General features: G+C 41.6%; 2 protein-coding genes across 2 annotated transcripts in view; one reads left to right on the top strand and one right to left on the bottom strand.

Annotated features, from left to right (window-relative positions):
* COL4A5 (collagen type IV alpha 5 chain) overlaps positions 1–17,492 on the top strand; it is a gene marked incomplete at its 3' end in the record, with an annotated part of 361,897 nt that extends 344,405 nt beyond the window's left edge. The window contains exon 51 of the mRNA XM_081043685.1: positions 15,366–17,492. Within this exon, the coding sequence (XP_080899811.1) occupies positions 15,366–15,402 (37 nt within the window). The remainder of the gene's footprint in view (positions 1–15,365) is intronic.
* IRS4 (insulin receptor substrate 4) lies at positions 650–14,464 on the bottom strand (the record flags this gene model as incomplete). The annotated part of the gene is made up of 2 exons (XM_081043686.1): positions 650–728; positions 10,798–14,464. The coding sequence occupies 2 exons, from the start codon at positions 14,462–14,464 to the stop codon at positions 724–726; spliced, it is 3,672 nt and encodes a 1,223-aa protein (XP_080899812.1). The 3' UTR covers positions 650–723.
* Positions 17,493–17,910: the final 418 nt, after the last annotated feature.

The raw sequence follows: 17,910 nt of genomic DNA, 5'->3' as shown, positions 1-17,910 counted from the left end.
CACGGACACCTAGATAATCTGTTCCTCAGTTCTACCTTTAATATGTTGGAAATGCTCAACCAAGGTATCAATTCAGCTGATATTTAATGTGGACAGAATACTGCAGTTTTGCTAATGAGCAAAAACTGAGATAATCTGTCCTTTGGCCCTGCCTTTAAAATACTGGAAATGTCCCATCAAGATATCAGTTCACTTGACATTCAATTCCTTGATCAAGAAATGTTTTGATATATACTACTCAGAGAAAAAGATTCTAGATCATACCTACCTTCTCATGAACATAACTTTCCTTTCTCTGCTCTCGTTTAAAGCATTTTCAACTTCAAGCTAAATCTATTACACATCAGTAAAATTGATATTGGCCACATTTACACATATGTAAATAACATTTTTGTAAAGAGGGAAAGAGTTATGAGATGCTCACTTTTATAGTACTCGTTTCCTTTCAAAGAGACAGACTGGGGAGGGAAACTTGAAAACAAAAACAAAGTACAGTGTTCATTTCTTAATTCAAAAATCACTGGATCCGTAAGGCAGTGGTATGAATAATCTGTGTTACGATCATTCAACTGCCAGCATCCACTTGAAGGCTTTTCGAAATTCAGGTTGCTTTCCATTCAGAAACCTCTGAATTTTGTTTCTTTTACGTAGATCTGGAGTAGACAAAGATGAAATTTCACTAGCATCCCCTTTCTTCTAAGAGGTGTTTTCGTGGCAATATAGTCACTCTAGAAAAAAGAGACGACAAAACAAAAGTTACTTGCAGAAGTAAAGTATGAAGCACATTCACCCCCACCCTGTTCCAAAGAAAAACAAAACAAAACCAGAATTGAGCTAGTAGTTTTTGAGAACCGTGTGGAGGAGACTGCCTTGGCATGGACGTGCCTAACTCTGCCAGCTGCCTATGACAAACACCAGCACAAGCCCAGCGAAGACACAAGGGCAGTTACTCCTTTGGCCCAAAGGCTGCCACCCTGACATAGCTTGTCGGTAGCAGCTTTGTACGTGCATGCACTATTCCACTTCCTACCAGTTGGGCCAGCAAAGCATTGGGCAGATAAAGATAATTTGTTTCTTCTCCTACATGCTTGATTATGCCTTCACCAAATTATTGGCACATATCAAAAGCACATTATTGGCACAGCCTCGGTGATAGTCTCCAGAGTCAATCGCTGAATTTCTTCTAAAAGAGCAAAGTCATAATTGCAAAGGAGATTTGAATGAAATCCCCTTCTGTCTAATAAAGAGAAGTTTTGGTATTACTCTCTTGGACTTCTGCTAATTGCGAGGAAGTATAATATAGGGAGTGCGGCAGAGGAAGGGGATCTGATACAGTTAAGAAGGCGCTGAACTGGAGGAGAGATGGGGATAAATAAATGGTCAGCAACTTGATTATGGGATGGTAGTGTCACTTTAAGGCCAAAGTATTCTATTTCATTACAGCCAACCTAACAGAATCCACGGAAAGCATCCTCCAGAGTAGGTTTTGACTACAAGATCTTATATTGAACCAGCAGTATACAGTTTGACTATTCATTTTTTTCATAAGAGATTTTAAACATGTAACAGACTTGAAGCTGGGTGAAGCATCAAAGGTCTCCTCCATTTTCCTCCCACCTATTTGTGGCTATTAGTCATAATTTGTTGTATAGGGCCATTCCTCCACACTAAAAGGTTTACAGAAATCAACACCCTGGGTTAGTAAAGTTAGTAAGCTTTCCAGTCAGCAGTAGGCTTAGGAAATTGTAGATTCCTAGTATCGATCAAGTTTTTACAGGATAAAAGGTGTCTGTGATAGCCATAGGTTAACCATGAGAGTGCACATTAGCAATTCAATTATCGGCTGCAAAATTACACTTAGCATTATAGAGTAGCATTATAGAATTTTGCATATACTATCAGCTATATGTTTTTAACAGAAATTTAAGGTTTGAACGGCATATCACCTAATTTAGTTTGCTACTTTGTTTTAACATAAAAATATACTCACATAATCACACTGCATGTGCTTTAAAGGGAATTTCTTCCTAACCTATATAATACACTACATTTCATAGATATTTTTCCCAGAAACAAACAAATTAAGCTCCATATAAGTACCCTACCAACATTATACTAAGCCTGATATTTGAAGCATTTGTTGTTATCAGAGTTGTTTTGTTGTTTTTTTATTCTTCTTTACTTTTCTTTCTTTTTTTTAAATTAAAGTTTATTGGAGTGATAATGGTTAGTAAAGTTACATAGGTTTCAAGTGTACAATTCTCTAATACATCATCTATATATCACATTATGTGTTCATGACCCAGAGTCAGTTCTCCTTCCATCACCATATATTTGATCACATTTACTCTCATCTACCACCCCCCTTACTCTCTGGTAACCACTAAACTATTGTCAGTGGCTGTGAGTTTTTGTTTCTTTGTTTGTTTGTCTTGTTCCTTTGCTGCTTTCAGTTTTATATACCACATATCAGTGAAATTATATGGTTCTCGACTTTTTCTGTCTGACTTATTTTGCTTAGCATATTAATCTCAAGATCCATCCATGTTGTCGCAAATGGCATTATTTCATCTTTTCTTATGGCAGAGTAGTATTCCATTGTAAGCATACACTACATCTTCTTTATGTAATCATCTATTTAAGGATACTTTGGTTGTTTCTCTTCTTTACTTTTCTCAAATGACAGAGGCTCTACTAAAAAATGATTCATATGCCAATTGCTTTCCTATAACACCTACAAAAGCGTTAAGTGAACATTTGGTAACATACTAAAACCTAGCAAATAATGGTTTGATTTCAAGTATACTTTAGCAAATATACTTGTCAATTCTTGTTTAACCATGCTAGTAGAAAGGAATAATGCTATCCAAAACAAGATAATCCAAAAATAATTTAATTTGGTTTTGAAATGCATTATGGGAACAGATTTACTTTTATAATCCTGTTTTACTTAGGCCAATACTAAAATAAGTTTACATTCACTGAGCACATTCCAAAGAACAGACTAAGGAAGTAACTCAGAAGCTTGCTATGTGGTACAAAAAAACTATTTAGAAACAGCCTGGAAAATGAATATCAAAGGCCTGACAATCATATTTTAGTTCTGCATTCTGTTCATTTTGATATCATTTCATCACTTGAAAGGTAAATGGTGATGCTTTTAATAATGTGGTCTGTTTTTGATGTACTATTTCCACTTGACATTGACAGGTTATAAATAATTACTTTATTGGTATTCTTACTTTCCAATTAATCAATTTTTTTTCTTTTTTTTAAAGTCCATCCCCTTTAATGAGTTATATTCTTCAAGTAATTCTCCTCTGTGGGAGAAAAAAAACCTCAATGGACTCTGATGGGTCATAACATCTTCCTACTCCTGCCCCCAAAACCTGCAGCTATTTTTTCCTTTTCAAAACAAATGAAGTAATCTTTTCTGTTTCAATTTGTATAATGATATAAACCTGAACAGTAATCTGTAATATACCAAGAAAGCATACATGACTTCAATATCCCTGGAAATTTGTAAAGTGAGCCAAGAAGTCAGTTTCTCTAGGGCATTCCAGACCTCTTTATGTGAATCATAAACACGCCTCTATTACAGTTTGAAGTCTAAAACAGCAATGGTTCCCCTGCCCAGCAGAAGCCAAAACTATAAGAATACATGCAGTTATTCTCTCATTCTCTTTCCACTCTCCCCAGTCTCATTGCCTTTGTTATCTTTTCCATTCCAATTATCGCAGAACTCAAAAAAAAAAAAATCAAGTTCTTTTGAAAATTCCTCACGGTTTTAGTCTCATGTTATACTTACAAACAATTGGTGATCACACAAATAAGGGCAACCAAATAAAGCATTTGAAGGCAACTAAACTGAAGGAAATGAAGAGAAATTGAAAAATATACCCCAAAGATGACTGTTTAATAATACAATTATATTATTTAGTGTAGCATTGCCTCTGACTTATATATAGTTTGTTTCCCCCCAAGAACAGATCATCACACTTTTCTGTGTCCTGTAAATAAATGTATAGGAGGATGATTCTCTAAGACTTGATAAAAATTTAAGTGCTGTCTTTCAAGACTGAAAACTAGCAATAATTGTGCTAGTCTTTCCAATGCCACTCATACCAGACTATTGTCTCCTTTATAATCAGAAGATCACATATGTCTCTCCCTATGGTGGAAACAGTTTTGGGACAGAATAGTCAAAAGAATCTGTAAGGTAAATGGACGACACTTGTAAACTTCGAACTCCTCAAAGGTCAGTTCAATTTTTCCCCACCTGCATTTCGGTAGGGACCACTTATGCATGTTCATTCCAGTCTTGATTATCTGGGTACAAACTATTTGGGGATCAGCTAGAGGATTTTCATCCCAGGTCAGCTTCTCCACTTCCTCCAAACACACACTTGGGCCACTTCACTCTGCTGCCTAGTTACTGCAGACTTAAAGAATTCACGTTACTAGAATTCTAACATAGGCAGTCTCCAATTTACAAAAGAGACATACTCCGATGCTCATTTTTTAGTTGAAACAGAATAAATTATCCCATAGAAACAATGTTATAAATAAATGGCGGATAGGTTCATAGGTTCGTCTACACATGCCTGTATTAAACCTATTAAGTTCCTGAACTAACAAGATAAACTACTTTGACTATGGCCAACCGTCCCTTACACCATTTCTGTGGGAAGATGTATTTTAAGTTTCAATTTGGGACTCCAGTAAGATATCTCTTGTAGCCATGGCAATAGGAATGGTGAATAATAATTGGGATAAGAGTGGCAGTGGAAAGGAAACCATGGTAAGAGCTTCAGCCACAATAACGAGTCCTTCAGAGGATTGGTGGTGGGGATTTGAGGGTGAGGACAGCATTGGTATGCCTTCATGGCTGGAGGCACAACTTATGAAAAAGCGGGAGTTAAAAATCACATTAGTCAGACTTTCAAGGGCACCTTGGGTGTGCATGTGAATTTTCAAGATGAATTTAGAGATAGAGACTTCACTGCTATTCCAAATTTCAAGTATACAAGTAGAAAATTAATAATCATACAGAGGCAAATTATATAAATTGTGAAAACTAGCTAAAGTGACTACCACGGGGAATTGGATATTCAGTAAGTCCAGAAGGTCTGACTAGCATCAAACATATTGTGGTCAGTTCAGCCATGAAAATAGCTTTAAGGAGGCCCAGCTGTCTCTGTGACAGACAGTGAGAGTAGAGCAGGAAGCACAGCCCTGGACATGTGGAACAAGGAGCCCTGCAGAGAAGGCTGTTTCTGTAAGCTAAGTCCAAGCAGGCTGTGAACTAGGAGGGAGCAAACTCTGGCAGAATAAGTCCTCCACTCCCAGAGTGGCCCTCAATTTTTCTACCAGAGAGACACCAGGAAAGGGTAGGTTACTGTGAAATTAGGGACACAAGTTCGGCAAAAGGCACATGAGGGTAAGAGATAATATAACCAATGCAACCCTAACCAATAAGAAAGGGGTGTTAGGAAGCTAGGGGGAAAACAGCAATAACTTTCTCACTTCACAAAATATTTAAGTATATATTTTTTATTAATTCTAAAAGGAATTAAGTTTTCACCATAAATGATAAGGTACCCTTTTTAAAAAGGCACATCTAAAACAGGATATATGTATACATTTTTAAAACATCTTTAAACATTCCTATGTCTCAAGTGTTCAGCTTACATTTCCAAAAGAAGATGGAAATGTAAGACCTGTGGCTGCATAACCAATAATCAGTGCAGTATTGTTAGAGAATATAACTGGAGCTCATGTGGCAAGCAAATTATCTTGGCAATTTTATCAATATCTTTAAAATTAGCAATTTGATAATGTGGTAAAAACTGAGTGTATTGTAATATATTCATTTCACTATTATAAAAGGTGGCTTTTTTCATCTCTCATTTCTCACTCAAGACCAAGCAATGTTTTCCAGTAAGTGCTCCTCACCATCCAAGAGCTTGGCATCACCTCTTAGCCAAAATATACTGCAGGCTTTAATTAAGCATTTTATAAAAGCTACTTTCCAATACTGTCAATAAAATGTCTCGGTTACCTTTAAATAGTGTTAAAGCATTAAAAAGGTGCTAAACAAAGTGAATTTAATTTATTTTTGTTTTCTGTATTTTTTTTATTTATTGGGGTGACAATTGTTAACGAAATTACATAATTTCAGGTGTACAATTCTGTATTACATCATCTATAAATCCCATTGTGTGTTCACCAAACAAGGGTTTCTATGTCCCAAGGAGAGGATTTGATTTTCAAGACTTCTAAAATCTATTTGCCTAACTGCCAAAAGCAAGTTTATTTATTTCTTTTAATAAAGAGCATCTATGTCTACGGCGCTTTTTCTTCCACCTTTCTCACTTTATCCTGTTTTGCCCACTGCGATGGTTTAGATTAGAATGTCAGATTTTATACACATAGAAAAAATGAAATTAAAAGACTTGCTATAAGCGGCAAATGTCAATGGATTATTAGGAAATCCAAAGATACCCAACTTCAGTTAAGGAAATGACCATTAAAGGAAGTTTACTGAACGCACTCTCGTTTCACTTTTCTTCCTTTAAATGTTTCCACAGGATCCAAATAGATACACACACTACTTGTGTTTGGGAGGTAAAGATATGCAAACTCCTCCCCAGACCAGATTGAAAATCTTCAATTCCAGAACAGGTCAAATTATTTTATTCTGAGAGTCATGGCAAACACTGCAATGTAATGAAATTTACCGAAGCTCTGGCAGGTGGTTCACAGTGATAACGCTCTAAAGGAATTACTTGTAACAAAATGTGCTACTACCAAATTCAAGAAAACGTGAACATTTCCCCAATCTTTGCCTATGTAACAATCTTTCATCGATAGGAAAGAACAGATTGAATATTGGTGTGCTGGGTGGAACACTGGACTTGAAATCAGATGTATGGGTTTGATTTTCAGCTCTGCCACTTACCTTTTTGACTATGGGAAAATTCTTAGCACCAACTTCAGTTCCAGCTCCTTCTGTCCCCCAGTAAGATAATGAATGTGAATGTGCTGTCCAAATTGTAAGACAGTTATGCAACTGTAAAACATGCCCTCAATCAACAAGTTGACAATTTAACAACAGTCCCTTTTAAATCACACACAATATTCCTTATTTCTCCCTCTACTGGTTGGTTACCTTCATCTATTGCAACAGGAAAAATCTGGGCTCACTCTAGGTCTTGTTTAAAGAAGATGTTTTGCTAGCAGGAGAAATTTTTACCCTGGAAGCATCACTCTTAGAATGAATGCAAATGAGTTGAATTTAATTGAATGAAGTCCTCTTTGATTGTTACAGGTCAAATACCTCTACAACAACTGACTGTCCAATTTGTTTTGGGGGAGTGAATGTTTCCTAAAATAAATGACCCATCAATGGTGATTGAGAATGTCTGCTATATGGAGATATTACTCTAGTAATTTATAATAAATCCAATACAACAAAAACAATTTGCTCTTAGCACCTGAAATTTATAACAAGAGGATTTGGCAGTAGTACACTGAAAAGAAGCTTACACTTCCTTCATGTTAATAACAGTGTCTAAATTTTCAAAAGGTAATTACTACAGAGTTTCTTTTCTTGCTTTTGAATACCAAGTGCTATCATAACATTACGAATTTGGCTGACCAATTCTCACACCCCTCCTAGAGCTGCCCTTATCCTCCTATCTTTGGAATGCAAAAAATTGGTGAATTTTTCACCTTAAGTCATTTAAAATTATGCATTCTGTATCAGATACAGCAAAAAAAAGGCAAAAATGCATATGTGCGTGAAGAGTTCGACTAAACCTATATAAGAGACTACATGAATGCTAATGCTTATAACCCATGTACATAAAATGTGAAGACTTCACACTTTTTAAACGGTTTCATTTATAAAAAGATCAAGTCTGAGTTATATTTCTGGGTGCTTCTTTCCAATTGTCTTCAACAAATGGCTTTAAAGCACTTCTGTGCAGTGTGACTGTGGGTAAATAAGATTACATATTATTTTTGTGTTACGTGAACAAAGCTGTCTCACTGCCTTATAATCTCACTTTATTTCACTTAAGTTCTAAACAGATCTCAACTATAAAGATCCCAACTCTGAACAACCATATAAACCACTTTAAATGAAACTAAAGACTAACTGAAAAGTGGGTTTTGAGAACAGAGAACTTTAATTTAGCTGTGTTTCTAAAGCGAATAATAATAACAGTAACAACAATGATAATTGTTGTATAATAATTCATTTACAACATTTACTATGTGCCAGGCACTGTTCTAAGCACTTGCCATAAATTAAAATTACCCTTTGAGATACACAACTGCTAATAAAGACAGTGTCGTTGTTCCTTTGTCAAAGCATATTTTCTGTTTTCTCACATGAAAATGTTTGACAGGAAAGTGAAGAGAGATCAGAAATGGGTGAAAATTATTCTATAACTTTATAGTCAAAACACATCAGAATTATCCAGCCTGTCCTTAACACTTCACAGACAACATTCTACCATATCAATTTACATTAAAACAGTAGCAAAAGTAATTTCCTGCAGTGAGTTCTGTCTATATATCCTTCTTTTTATGTAGCTCAGCAAATTATGTGCCTGAATTATCCTCTAGACCAACCATTTTTGCAAGAAACGAAATCATCAGTTTCAACTGTTCAATATTCACTTCAGTGTTAATCCAATGACAAAATAAAAATATTTTCTAAAGTGCTTTCAAGTTCCAAAGTGCTTCCACATCTCTTGTTTCAACCTAAGCACCCACTTCCCTGTGAGATACAGCCTCCTTTTGTAGTCACTTACTAAAGAATTTCCTCAATGAACAATACATTCAGAGAACATTAAAATAGCTACAAAGTCAATAGAAGTTATTTATAAATTTGTAACTTATGTTAAAATAATGAAAGTTGTATCTAGATAATCCTTGGGTAATCAGGGTCTATTTAAGGAATACGATTTCACTAACTTGCTGAAACAAAGACTATTGGAAAGTATAGACAAACTTCTCTGAAAACTTGTCCTTTGCAAGATACCACATAGACACAGGCAGCTATGGCAAACCTACACCAATGTTATAAATGGTGTCTTCAGCATTTAGGCTCAAACAATACCAGGAGACCAATTTTCGGGTGTACTTTACAGAATAAAATGATCTGTTCCTGAAAAGCTGATTATGAATTAAATTCTTGGAAATAGAATTATATATTTTAAATGCAAGGTTTTGGTAGTAGTGGTGATTGCCTACGTGCGTGTTGTGTTGGGAGGGGGGCAGCGCAGCTCACAATTTAAAGGAGATCTGAATGGAATCCTTTGACAAGGCAAAGCATCCTTTTGTCCTTTTGATGATCACCCTTTAATGTGTCCGTGCTCCAAATGTGAGCTTTTGTGTGGCAAGTTTGCTAAAGCCGGGGGAGATGGGGGAGGGAGGCTACACCTGCACTAAATAGGAAGCTTGTTAGGTGACTGTTGTGATCAGTCCCGGACTTGTTCTGCCTGATCAAGCACAGTGGGCAGAGATCCAATCACAAAGGCATTCCACAAAGCAAGCAAAGTAAAAATCTTCACTAAACTGACTACTGGAATGAAAACTGCTGGTGTCTATTCCTTCCCTTCACTGGGAAAGAAGCACATTATACTAAAGAGGGAAGGCACTTGAGATTATTGAGACATCATCTTCTGAAATCATTTCTTGAAAATGTCGCCAGACACAGACAACAACATCGCACAATGTACGCAATAAATTTACTCAAAGTCTTATTTCCAACTCTGACAGCTCCCACTTTTCCTTATTTCTTCCTTTGGAAAAGTAACCCTTTAAAAAACTTCCACTGTTCCACGGTAGGCTGCCCCAGGAGTCAGGTCTTCCTCCAAACTTATGCTCTTGCTTCCCTAGGTTTCCCAGAAGACACACCAACTAGACATTTTCAATGTTTTTTAAACGTTTGAAACAATATTCACACCCATTATCAAGTTGTCACCATACCCTCTTTTGGGGGGTTACAAAAACAAAATGAGTAACAGTGAAAGTTATTTGGCTGTCACTACTAGTGACAGAACACTCAAGGTTTCTGGCAACTTATCCTGTGTGTAAAAACAAAACAAATCAACACAAAAACACATTCTAGAGCCAAATACTCTCTTCTTTTAATCACCTGTTGTTTTGGATTATTTATGTTTTGCTCCCTCCAGACATTAATGTGAAAAATTTAGATTTAACCTTCTTGGTAAATCACAGCAAACTAACATAACCACGACTGCTTTTTAAAAAGTAACTTTCAGAAGAAAGTCATCCTCCCCCAAATGCTAACCGATGATTGTGACTGCTTAGTATTCTGTGCTCTTATTAAAATTCCTGCAATTAAATATAGGCATTTGTAGAAAAACACCTTTTACTTGTTGATTTAAAATGAGGTGATGGGATTCAATTTAATGTGTCCTGTTTGCATAAATCATTAAGTGTTAGGGACAGACATATGAAGGCATTCTCATGCTACATATCCTTAAGTTTTAACTACTCCTAAAAAAAGTAGAACCAATGTTTAAGTGATAATCGGTTCTTTCCAGATAAACAAACTATTATTGGATTAAAACTTAAATTCTTGCAAAGATCACAAGGTATTGCATGCATAATTAAAACTGAATTCTATTTTCCATGTTAAATAGGCACCAACTAATGAAATACTAACTTACTTTTTCCTAACACTGTAGACATATTAGCGCATCAATTCATTAAGCAATGGCCATTAACTTCAGAGCAATAAATGCTAAAATTACCAACCTCTTTGGGGAGAGTCGAACTTCTGGTTGTCAGGTCTGGCAAAGTCCATTCTCATGTAGGTGTCCTCGTCGTCATCGTCAGAATTTTCTCGCTCCGGGGGTCTCGGCACCCGGCGGCCAGGTGATGGTGGGGGAGTTGCAGCTGCAGCTGCAGCCCCGCCGGCCCGGTTCTCACCTCCGGCAAGCTCTGAAGACGGGTTTGGGGCTCTAAGATTCCAGGCACCGGCAAGGACCTGGGCATCCCTTGCTGCGTCGGCACCAGCAGCATTAGCAACAGGTTGGCACCAGCGGACAGAGGCGGAGTTAAATCCAATGGCGGCCTCAAAGCCCACAACTGCTGCGCCAATGCCCGGGGCCACGACCAGGGCGGAGGCGATGGCTAAAGCCCGGCCCACGGCAAAGGTTGGCACAAGGACCGCAGCGGCAGCGGAGGCTAAGGAGGCATAGAGGTCTCTGTCCAGGGTGTCGGTTGGGAAAGCTGAGACAGCGGCTCTGGCGGAGGCAAAGAAACCTCGAGAACAGCTTTGTGGATGTCTTCTCTCTAGCTCTTCTTCCTGCAGCAGCCTAGCTACAGGTGGTGGTTCAGAGCAGCGGCTGGGGGAGAGAGAAATGTCCATACAGCACTCAGAAAATGGGTCGACCACATAGATGCGACCTGTTTCAGCATCATAGCGAATGGCACTGTCAGCAAAAGGCACGGCTGGTGGTGTCATTGCTGGGTTGAAAATCACTTCAATGTAGTCACACTCTTCCTCATTAGCATTGCTACCTGTAGCACTGGAAAGAAGAGGCAGAAGTGGCCACCTAGCACCGTCCAGAGAGAAGAGGTTGGCACCTGGAATAGCTCTTAAAAGATTTGAGAGTTCGTTTGCTAGATTTCGAAATGGCACTCTGAACTCAACATTCACATAACGAGAAAAGGCTGACTGTCTGGGATCAGCAATTATGCCCCATGAATGTGGCAGTCCTTGAGTAAAGGGGGCTAGCATATTGCTATTTCTTTTAGTGAAGTCAATGTTGACATAGTCACTAGAGCTGTCAGCCTCTTTCTGCTCGTGTGTGGGCTTTTGTGGTTTTGGCTTGATTTTATTTCCCTTTGCAATAAAAGAAAGCTGGTTAAGTCGCTTAGCCTTGTTCTTGGGGGACCCATCATCTGAAGGCTTTGAAGGTAACCCCCCATCTCCAGGCTTTGAGAGCGACCCCTCAACTGAAGGCTTTGAAGCTACATCTTTGGGGCCCCTGATAGACGAGATTTCTTTGTCTAGGCCCTTCCCCAGTTTTCCAGATAACATTGGTACATACTCACTGTGGTCACTCTGTCCCAACGGGGAGCTCCGAACAGGATTTGGCAGAGAGAAGTAGGAGCTCCAACTTTTGGAGGAAGAGCCGCCCTGAGGATTTCTGGGGTTTTTTGGAACTGCACCGGCTCCTGGAGCCATAAACATGTAATCACTGTCACTGTCATTGTCCTTGGTGTCATCCTCTTTATCAGGATCAGGTGCTTTTGGAGGACTTGGGGCTGTTGGTGGGCTCACTCTGGGAAACATCATCATGTACCCTCTTGAATCTTCAAAAGGGGATCGAGAATGGAGTTTTTTTGAAGCAGAAACATTTTGAGGAGCCATTGGCATATAATCACTGGAGCTTGTAAAAGGGGCAGCCACCCCTGGCTTCATTGGCATGTATGGGTCGTCCTCATCTTCATCAAAAGCACTGGCTCTGTGGGGACCCCCAGCTGCACCTTCTGAGGTCTCTGCATCTTTGACTTCTTTGCGTTTTGCGGCTCTTCTGTCAGCACAAAAATAAAGTCGGAACTTTCCCCCAGACTTCCCTTTTCCACCAGTTGCTCCACCTGGCGGGGGTGGAGGTGGAGGTGGTGGAGGTGGTGGCATTTGCTGTTGCTTGCTTTGAGTTAATTTGCCAAAGTAGGATCTTTTCTTCAGAGATTTCGCCCGTTCACCATTGCCATCGGAGCCTTTACCACTTCCTGAGCCTTTGCCCCCTCCAGAGTCCTGGCCACCACCTGAGCCATGACCACCACCGGATCCCTGGCTACTGCCTGAGCCGTGCCCACCTGCAGTGCCCTGGCCGTCTCCTGAGCACTGGTCTCCTCCTGAGCTCTGGCTACTGGAACCTTGGCCAGTTGAACCGTGGCCCCCTCCTGAGCCCTGACCATGTCCTGAGCCCCAATTGTTCATGGGCATGTAGTCACCTCCTCTGTTTCCTTCCTGATCCTCTTGGCTTTGAGGATTGCCTTCTTTCCCAGAGTTGCCGGAGTCGGAACCAGATGCTTCAGGAGACAGGCAAGCAGTGTGGCTGGGGGCTTCTGCAGGGTGCGGGGCACGCACCAGGCTGGGTGCTTGGCTGCGAAGAAAGCTGGCTGGCACCGAAAGCGCTCTCCTGGATCTGCGCGCTCTGGGCGGGTGCAGTCTTCCTCGCCTGGAATGGGGCACAGGCTCGCTGGGTGTTATGTAGCGTCTGGTGAGGAGCATCTCGTCTTCCCCGTCACCGATGGCCCGGAGGTGGCAAAACTGCTCAAGGCGGGACCTTCTGAGCCAGCCGCTGGGTTCGAGAGGCAGCATGTCCAGGTGCCTCCTAGTGGACAGCAGGGTTAACAGGTGGGCGCCGATGCTGATGCTGTAGCTGCGGCAGCGGGCTCTGTATTCGTCTGCACACAAGGCTCTCATCTTCTCCAAAAAGAGCTCGTGCATGTTTTGGGCCACCACACAGTCATCGACCTGCATCCACAGTTCCCCCGGACCGATGACGGTGGACCTACCGACTTCCAAGAAGAAATACTGCTCTGAGTGCCCGCAGCGACGGATGCTCAGGAGCTGGACGACCATGCTGGCCACTTCGCTGTTCAGCCTTACAAACACAACCTCCTCATCGGTAAGACAGAGCCGGAACACGCCACTCAGCTCTTTTCTATGCCCCAGCCCCCTGGGTTTGACTATTACCTGCCACACATCTTTGTAGAACGGTGGCTCCGCCGCCGCTGCGGACGCCAGCGCGGCCGGCCCTCCATCAGGTGGCGCGCCGGGCGTGCCGCAGCGGCGGCGCTTGCTCTCGAGGATGAGGCGGCTGAGCAGCAAGTACCAGCTCTCTTGCTCCGACTCGTTCTCGGCCACCATAGCGAAGTACTCGTCCTTGGTGAAAAGGGCGATGAGGTGTCGGTACCTTGCGTCGGCCCGCTGGCTCACCGAGAAGCACTGGTACAGGGTGATCACGCGCCGCGGTGGGACGAGCGCCGGGACCGCGGCGCCAGAGGCTGTCGCCGCGGCTGCAGCCGCCGCGGCGCGGACACTGTGCCGGAACTTCCTGGCATTTTCATAGTATTCCAGCCGAGCTGGGGCGTCGGCGGTCTCGAGTTTGAGCACGAAGTAGCGCCTGTGCCCATGCTTCTGCTTCCGCAGGTAGCCCCGTTTGCAGACTTCGTCCCCGACGGGGAGGTCCTCCTCATCAGACTCGGAGTCTGACCGGGAGCCAGTGGCTGCGGAGAGCCACATGGCTCCCGGACAGGACGACCCGGTCCCAATGGGTGCGGTCGGGGTTCTCGAGGAAAGAAGTGGGGTGGTCGCCACCACAGCTAGAGCTGCCGCTGTAGCCGCTGCTGTATCTCTCAGTCTCCTTGTCGCTTGTTCGCCAGCGAAGGAGCAACTCGCCATGGTGATGCACGTTGGTTTTAAGGTGAGCAAGGGGGAGGGGGGCTCCGGGAAGGGAGGGCTGGGGGAAGAGGCCGTCAACCCCCGTCTGCCCGCCCGCCCCAGCCCCCTCCCTCCTGGACCCGCGCCCCCGCCCACTCCACTCTGAGCGCGCGGCGGGCAAAACAACACGTGACCGCAGCCTCACGCGGCTGCAGCTGCGGCTCTTGCTACCCGCGCTGTGGAGGGGCGCGAGCTGCAGCCAGCAGAGGTGTGCAAGGGAGGGGGCGGCGAGCCCAAGGGGCGGGGCCAACTCCAACCCAACCTAGACCCTTCCGTGGAACATCCCAGCCTGAGGGCCACGGTAGGAGGTGGGGCTCTCTGTCCACGCAGGTCCTATAACTACGAGTCCAAGAAGGCACAGCAGGCCTGGAGGGGCAGAGAGTGGCCAGCGATCGGAGCCGGATGCGGGCTCCACAACCATGGCTCGATTGGCTGGAGGGGACCAGAGGTGGCGGGAGGGGAAGGAGCGCAACCCTGTCCCGCGGCGCCAGGGTGGGGAGCTGGCACAGTAGCGGGACGGTTTGTTTGTTTATTTTGGGAAGCGGGAGCCAGGTGAAACTGTTGCAAGGTTCTCACTGGATGAGATGGGAGCCAATAGGAGGGTCCGGCAGGAAGGCGGCCCTGAATTAATCAGTTTGGGGCACAGGAGAGGAACTGAGGGGCGAGGGGGCGTAGCTTGGGTTCCTGAGTGGGCTCCGCTGTCTGGTTGTCGCTCATTGAGGCGGTAAACAACCCTCTCCAAGTAGCTGTTAATAGTAGTGATAAACTCGTGCAAAGCCCTGAGCCACGGTGACCTGGAGACCTAGCCGATCGCACTCTTTCTCTCCCTGTCCCTAATATAAATTCTCTATTCTTTTCACAGTCTGGTCCACTCGCTCCCGCCGCGCACGGTGAGCTGAGCGTCTAGGGAGAAAGTGTGAGCATCCCACTGGAAACGTTAACGATCAGGGCCCTCAGACCTGCCGCACACCTCGCTGCAGGCACTCCTGAGCCCGCTCCAGCCCTGACAAAAGCGGCGCTGAGGCACAGGAATAACAGTGATGCCCTCAAAATGAACATAATTTTTAATCAGAGCGCATTTCCAACCCACGAAAAGCAGCTTGGCTAAAGATGGTGTTTCTGGCTATTTGATTAATGATAGCTGAAAGCACAAATTTGGGGGCCTGCAAAGTAAGTATACAGCCATGTTTAAAAACAAATCGGACTAGATTCTTACTGGAAACCACCAGTGTTGAGCTGTCGTGATATTTTCCCATGGGAGATGCTCTGAAAGGCGCCTTTAAGAGAATTTCAAATTTATATTAAGTTTCCCTTTCCTTGAGCGAGACTGAAAAACTTTAGAAAAAGAAATGCTCGTATCTAGAATAAAGGATCATACCGAATACAAATCCTAGAACATATTTCACATCCCTCACACCAAGAAAAGATTTTTGCCGAATTTCAGTCTACAACTTGATACCACAAAAATAAGAACTACTGCTTCCCTCGTTTCTGGAAAAACTGCTGGAGTGTAAGTGCAACCTTCTGAAGTGTGTTTCTCTTTCAATCTCTCTCCCTCTCTCTCTCTCTGTCTCTCTCTCTCTCTCTCTCTCTGTGTTTCACTGGGATTTTAGGAAATGGGTCGGTATTACATTAAAATGTCAAAGTTGTGACCACAATTGAAAACAACAAATTGAAGTGGGGGGAAAGGGGAAACATTTGGTATTTCTAAAAGAATGGAATGTTGGTTCACCTTTGCCCTAGGGTAGATGCTGCGAAGTATATTATTTATAAAATCTAACGTTAAAATAGGCAATGTATGCGTCATAAAAATAAACTCCCTCTCTGCTCTCTTAAGAATTTGTTCTCTTTTGGAAACAGAGTAAACATATTTGGATGAATGGCTCCTTTTTGATGCTCCCATTTTGGGAAAAAGGAAATTGGTTTTAGTTGTCTCTGAAATCTTAGAAACAATCATAACATTCCCTCTGCTGCCAGGGATTTATAAGGGCAGTATATTCACAGGTGCTAGGAGCAGCTGTGGTTTCTGAAGGGAGTAAGGCCAGAGTGAGTGTGGATGCTGAGAGAGCCCTGACTGGAACTGCTACGTACATGTTTCAGCTGCCCAGTCACATATGTAGTAGATTCCCTACACTTATAACCAAAATGTTAATGAATAAAATAATCTGAGTTTTTGTAATAGGTATTATGATATTTCACAAGTCTTTCCAAGCGCAGGGATTGTTTTCTGGAGAAACGTTTTGAAAACAAGGCAATGCATTTGCAAGTACTTTGAGGGAAAACATGACATTTTAAAATGTATTGTAAAACATTAAACCGCAAGTTAAATAAAATTTGGAAAATACTGAAAATAATAGGTTTTAAAATCCTCATGTCTTTATAGAATTTTTTCCTATGGAGTGGTAGGCTTACAATGTATATAATATATCTTGTTCTTTTCACTTAACATTACCTGGTAACATTTCCCTGTATTACTATGGATAAGGCTGGACATCATTTAAAATTCAGTAAAGTACTCCAGGGAGCTGTGTATTAATGCACTTAGTCATTGCTCTGCTTTGAAGTATTTAGGTTGTTTTCAATATTATAAATAATGCTGCAATGAACATCTTGTACCTATAGCTTTTTTTAATGCTTAGAATTATTCCTTTGGGGTAGAAACAGACATAGAATTACTGGGTTAAAAGGTATGAATATTTGATGTGTTATTTTCAAAAAAATATATTAGCTTGTCCTGTCACCACACTGATTGACAGAATTGGACATTCTTATTCTTTAAAAAATCATTTAAAAAATCATTGGTAAGATGCGTCAAATGGTATTCTACTGTTGTTTTAATTTGCATTTTGTTTATTAGTGAGATAAAAAACAATAGATTATCTTCTCTAAAGTGTCTTTTTATATTCTTTGCATTATCTTCTGGATTCTTAGTGTTTTTTCTTACTGTGTGTGACTTGTTTACATAATAAAGATATCACAACTTTGTCATATTTGTTGCAAGTTTTTTCCCAGTCTATTGATAAAGAACAACACACTTAAGTTTGATTCTCTTCTATTTTGAAAGGTGTGTAAATCTGGCACAATGAAGCTTGTAGAGCTGTTTAGAAGGGAGCTATTGATATACACAAACGTCACTATGATAACTTCTAAACTTCTTTTAAACTATCTCATGTATCTAAGCTTATGCTGTTTTAAAGAGAGAACTAAGTTTGTTCTCATATCAACAAACTATAAGAGTGCATCTAAACTTGTTAAATTTTATGTAGCACTGTTAAGCAATACTTTGTAAGACATTATTCCCTATTGTAGGGTGAAACCTCTAGGGTTAATCAATGTGTTTGAAAAAATGTGTGAAAATAATTTTAAAACAATTATAGTGAAAGGTTAACTGTGTTCATCATTGGCTG

The sequence above is a fragment of the Rhinolophus hipposideros genome (genome assembly GCF_964194185.1).
Source record: "Rhinolophus hipposideros genome assembly, chromosome: X".
NCBI lineage: Eukaryota > Metazoa > Chordata > Mammalia > Chiroptera > Rhinolophidae > Rhinolophus > Rhinolophus hipposideros.
The sequence above is the reverse complement of the archived record's forward strand: the minus strand, read 5'-3'. Positions and strand labels throughout refer to the sequence as shown.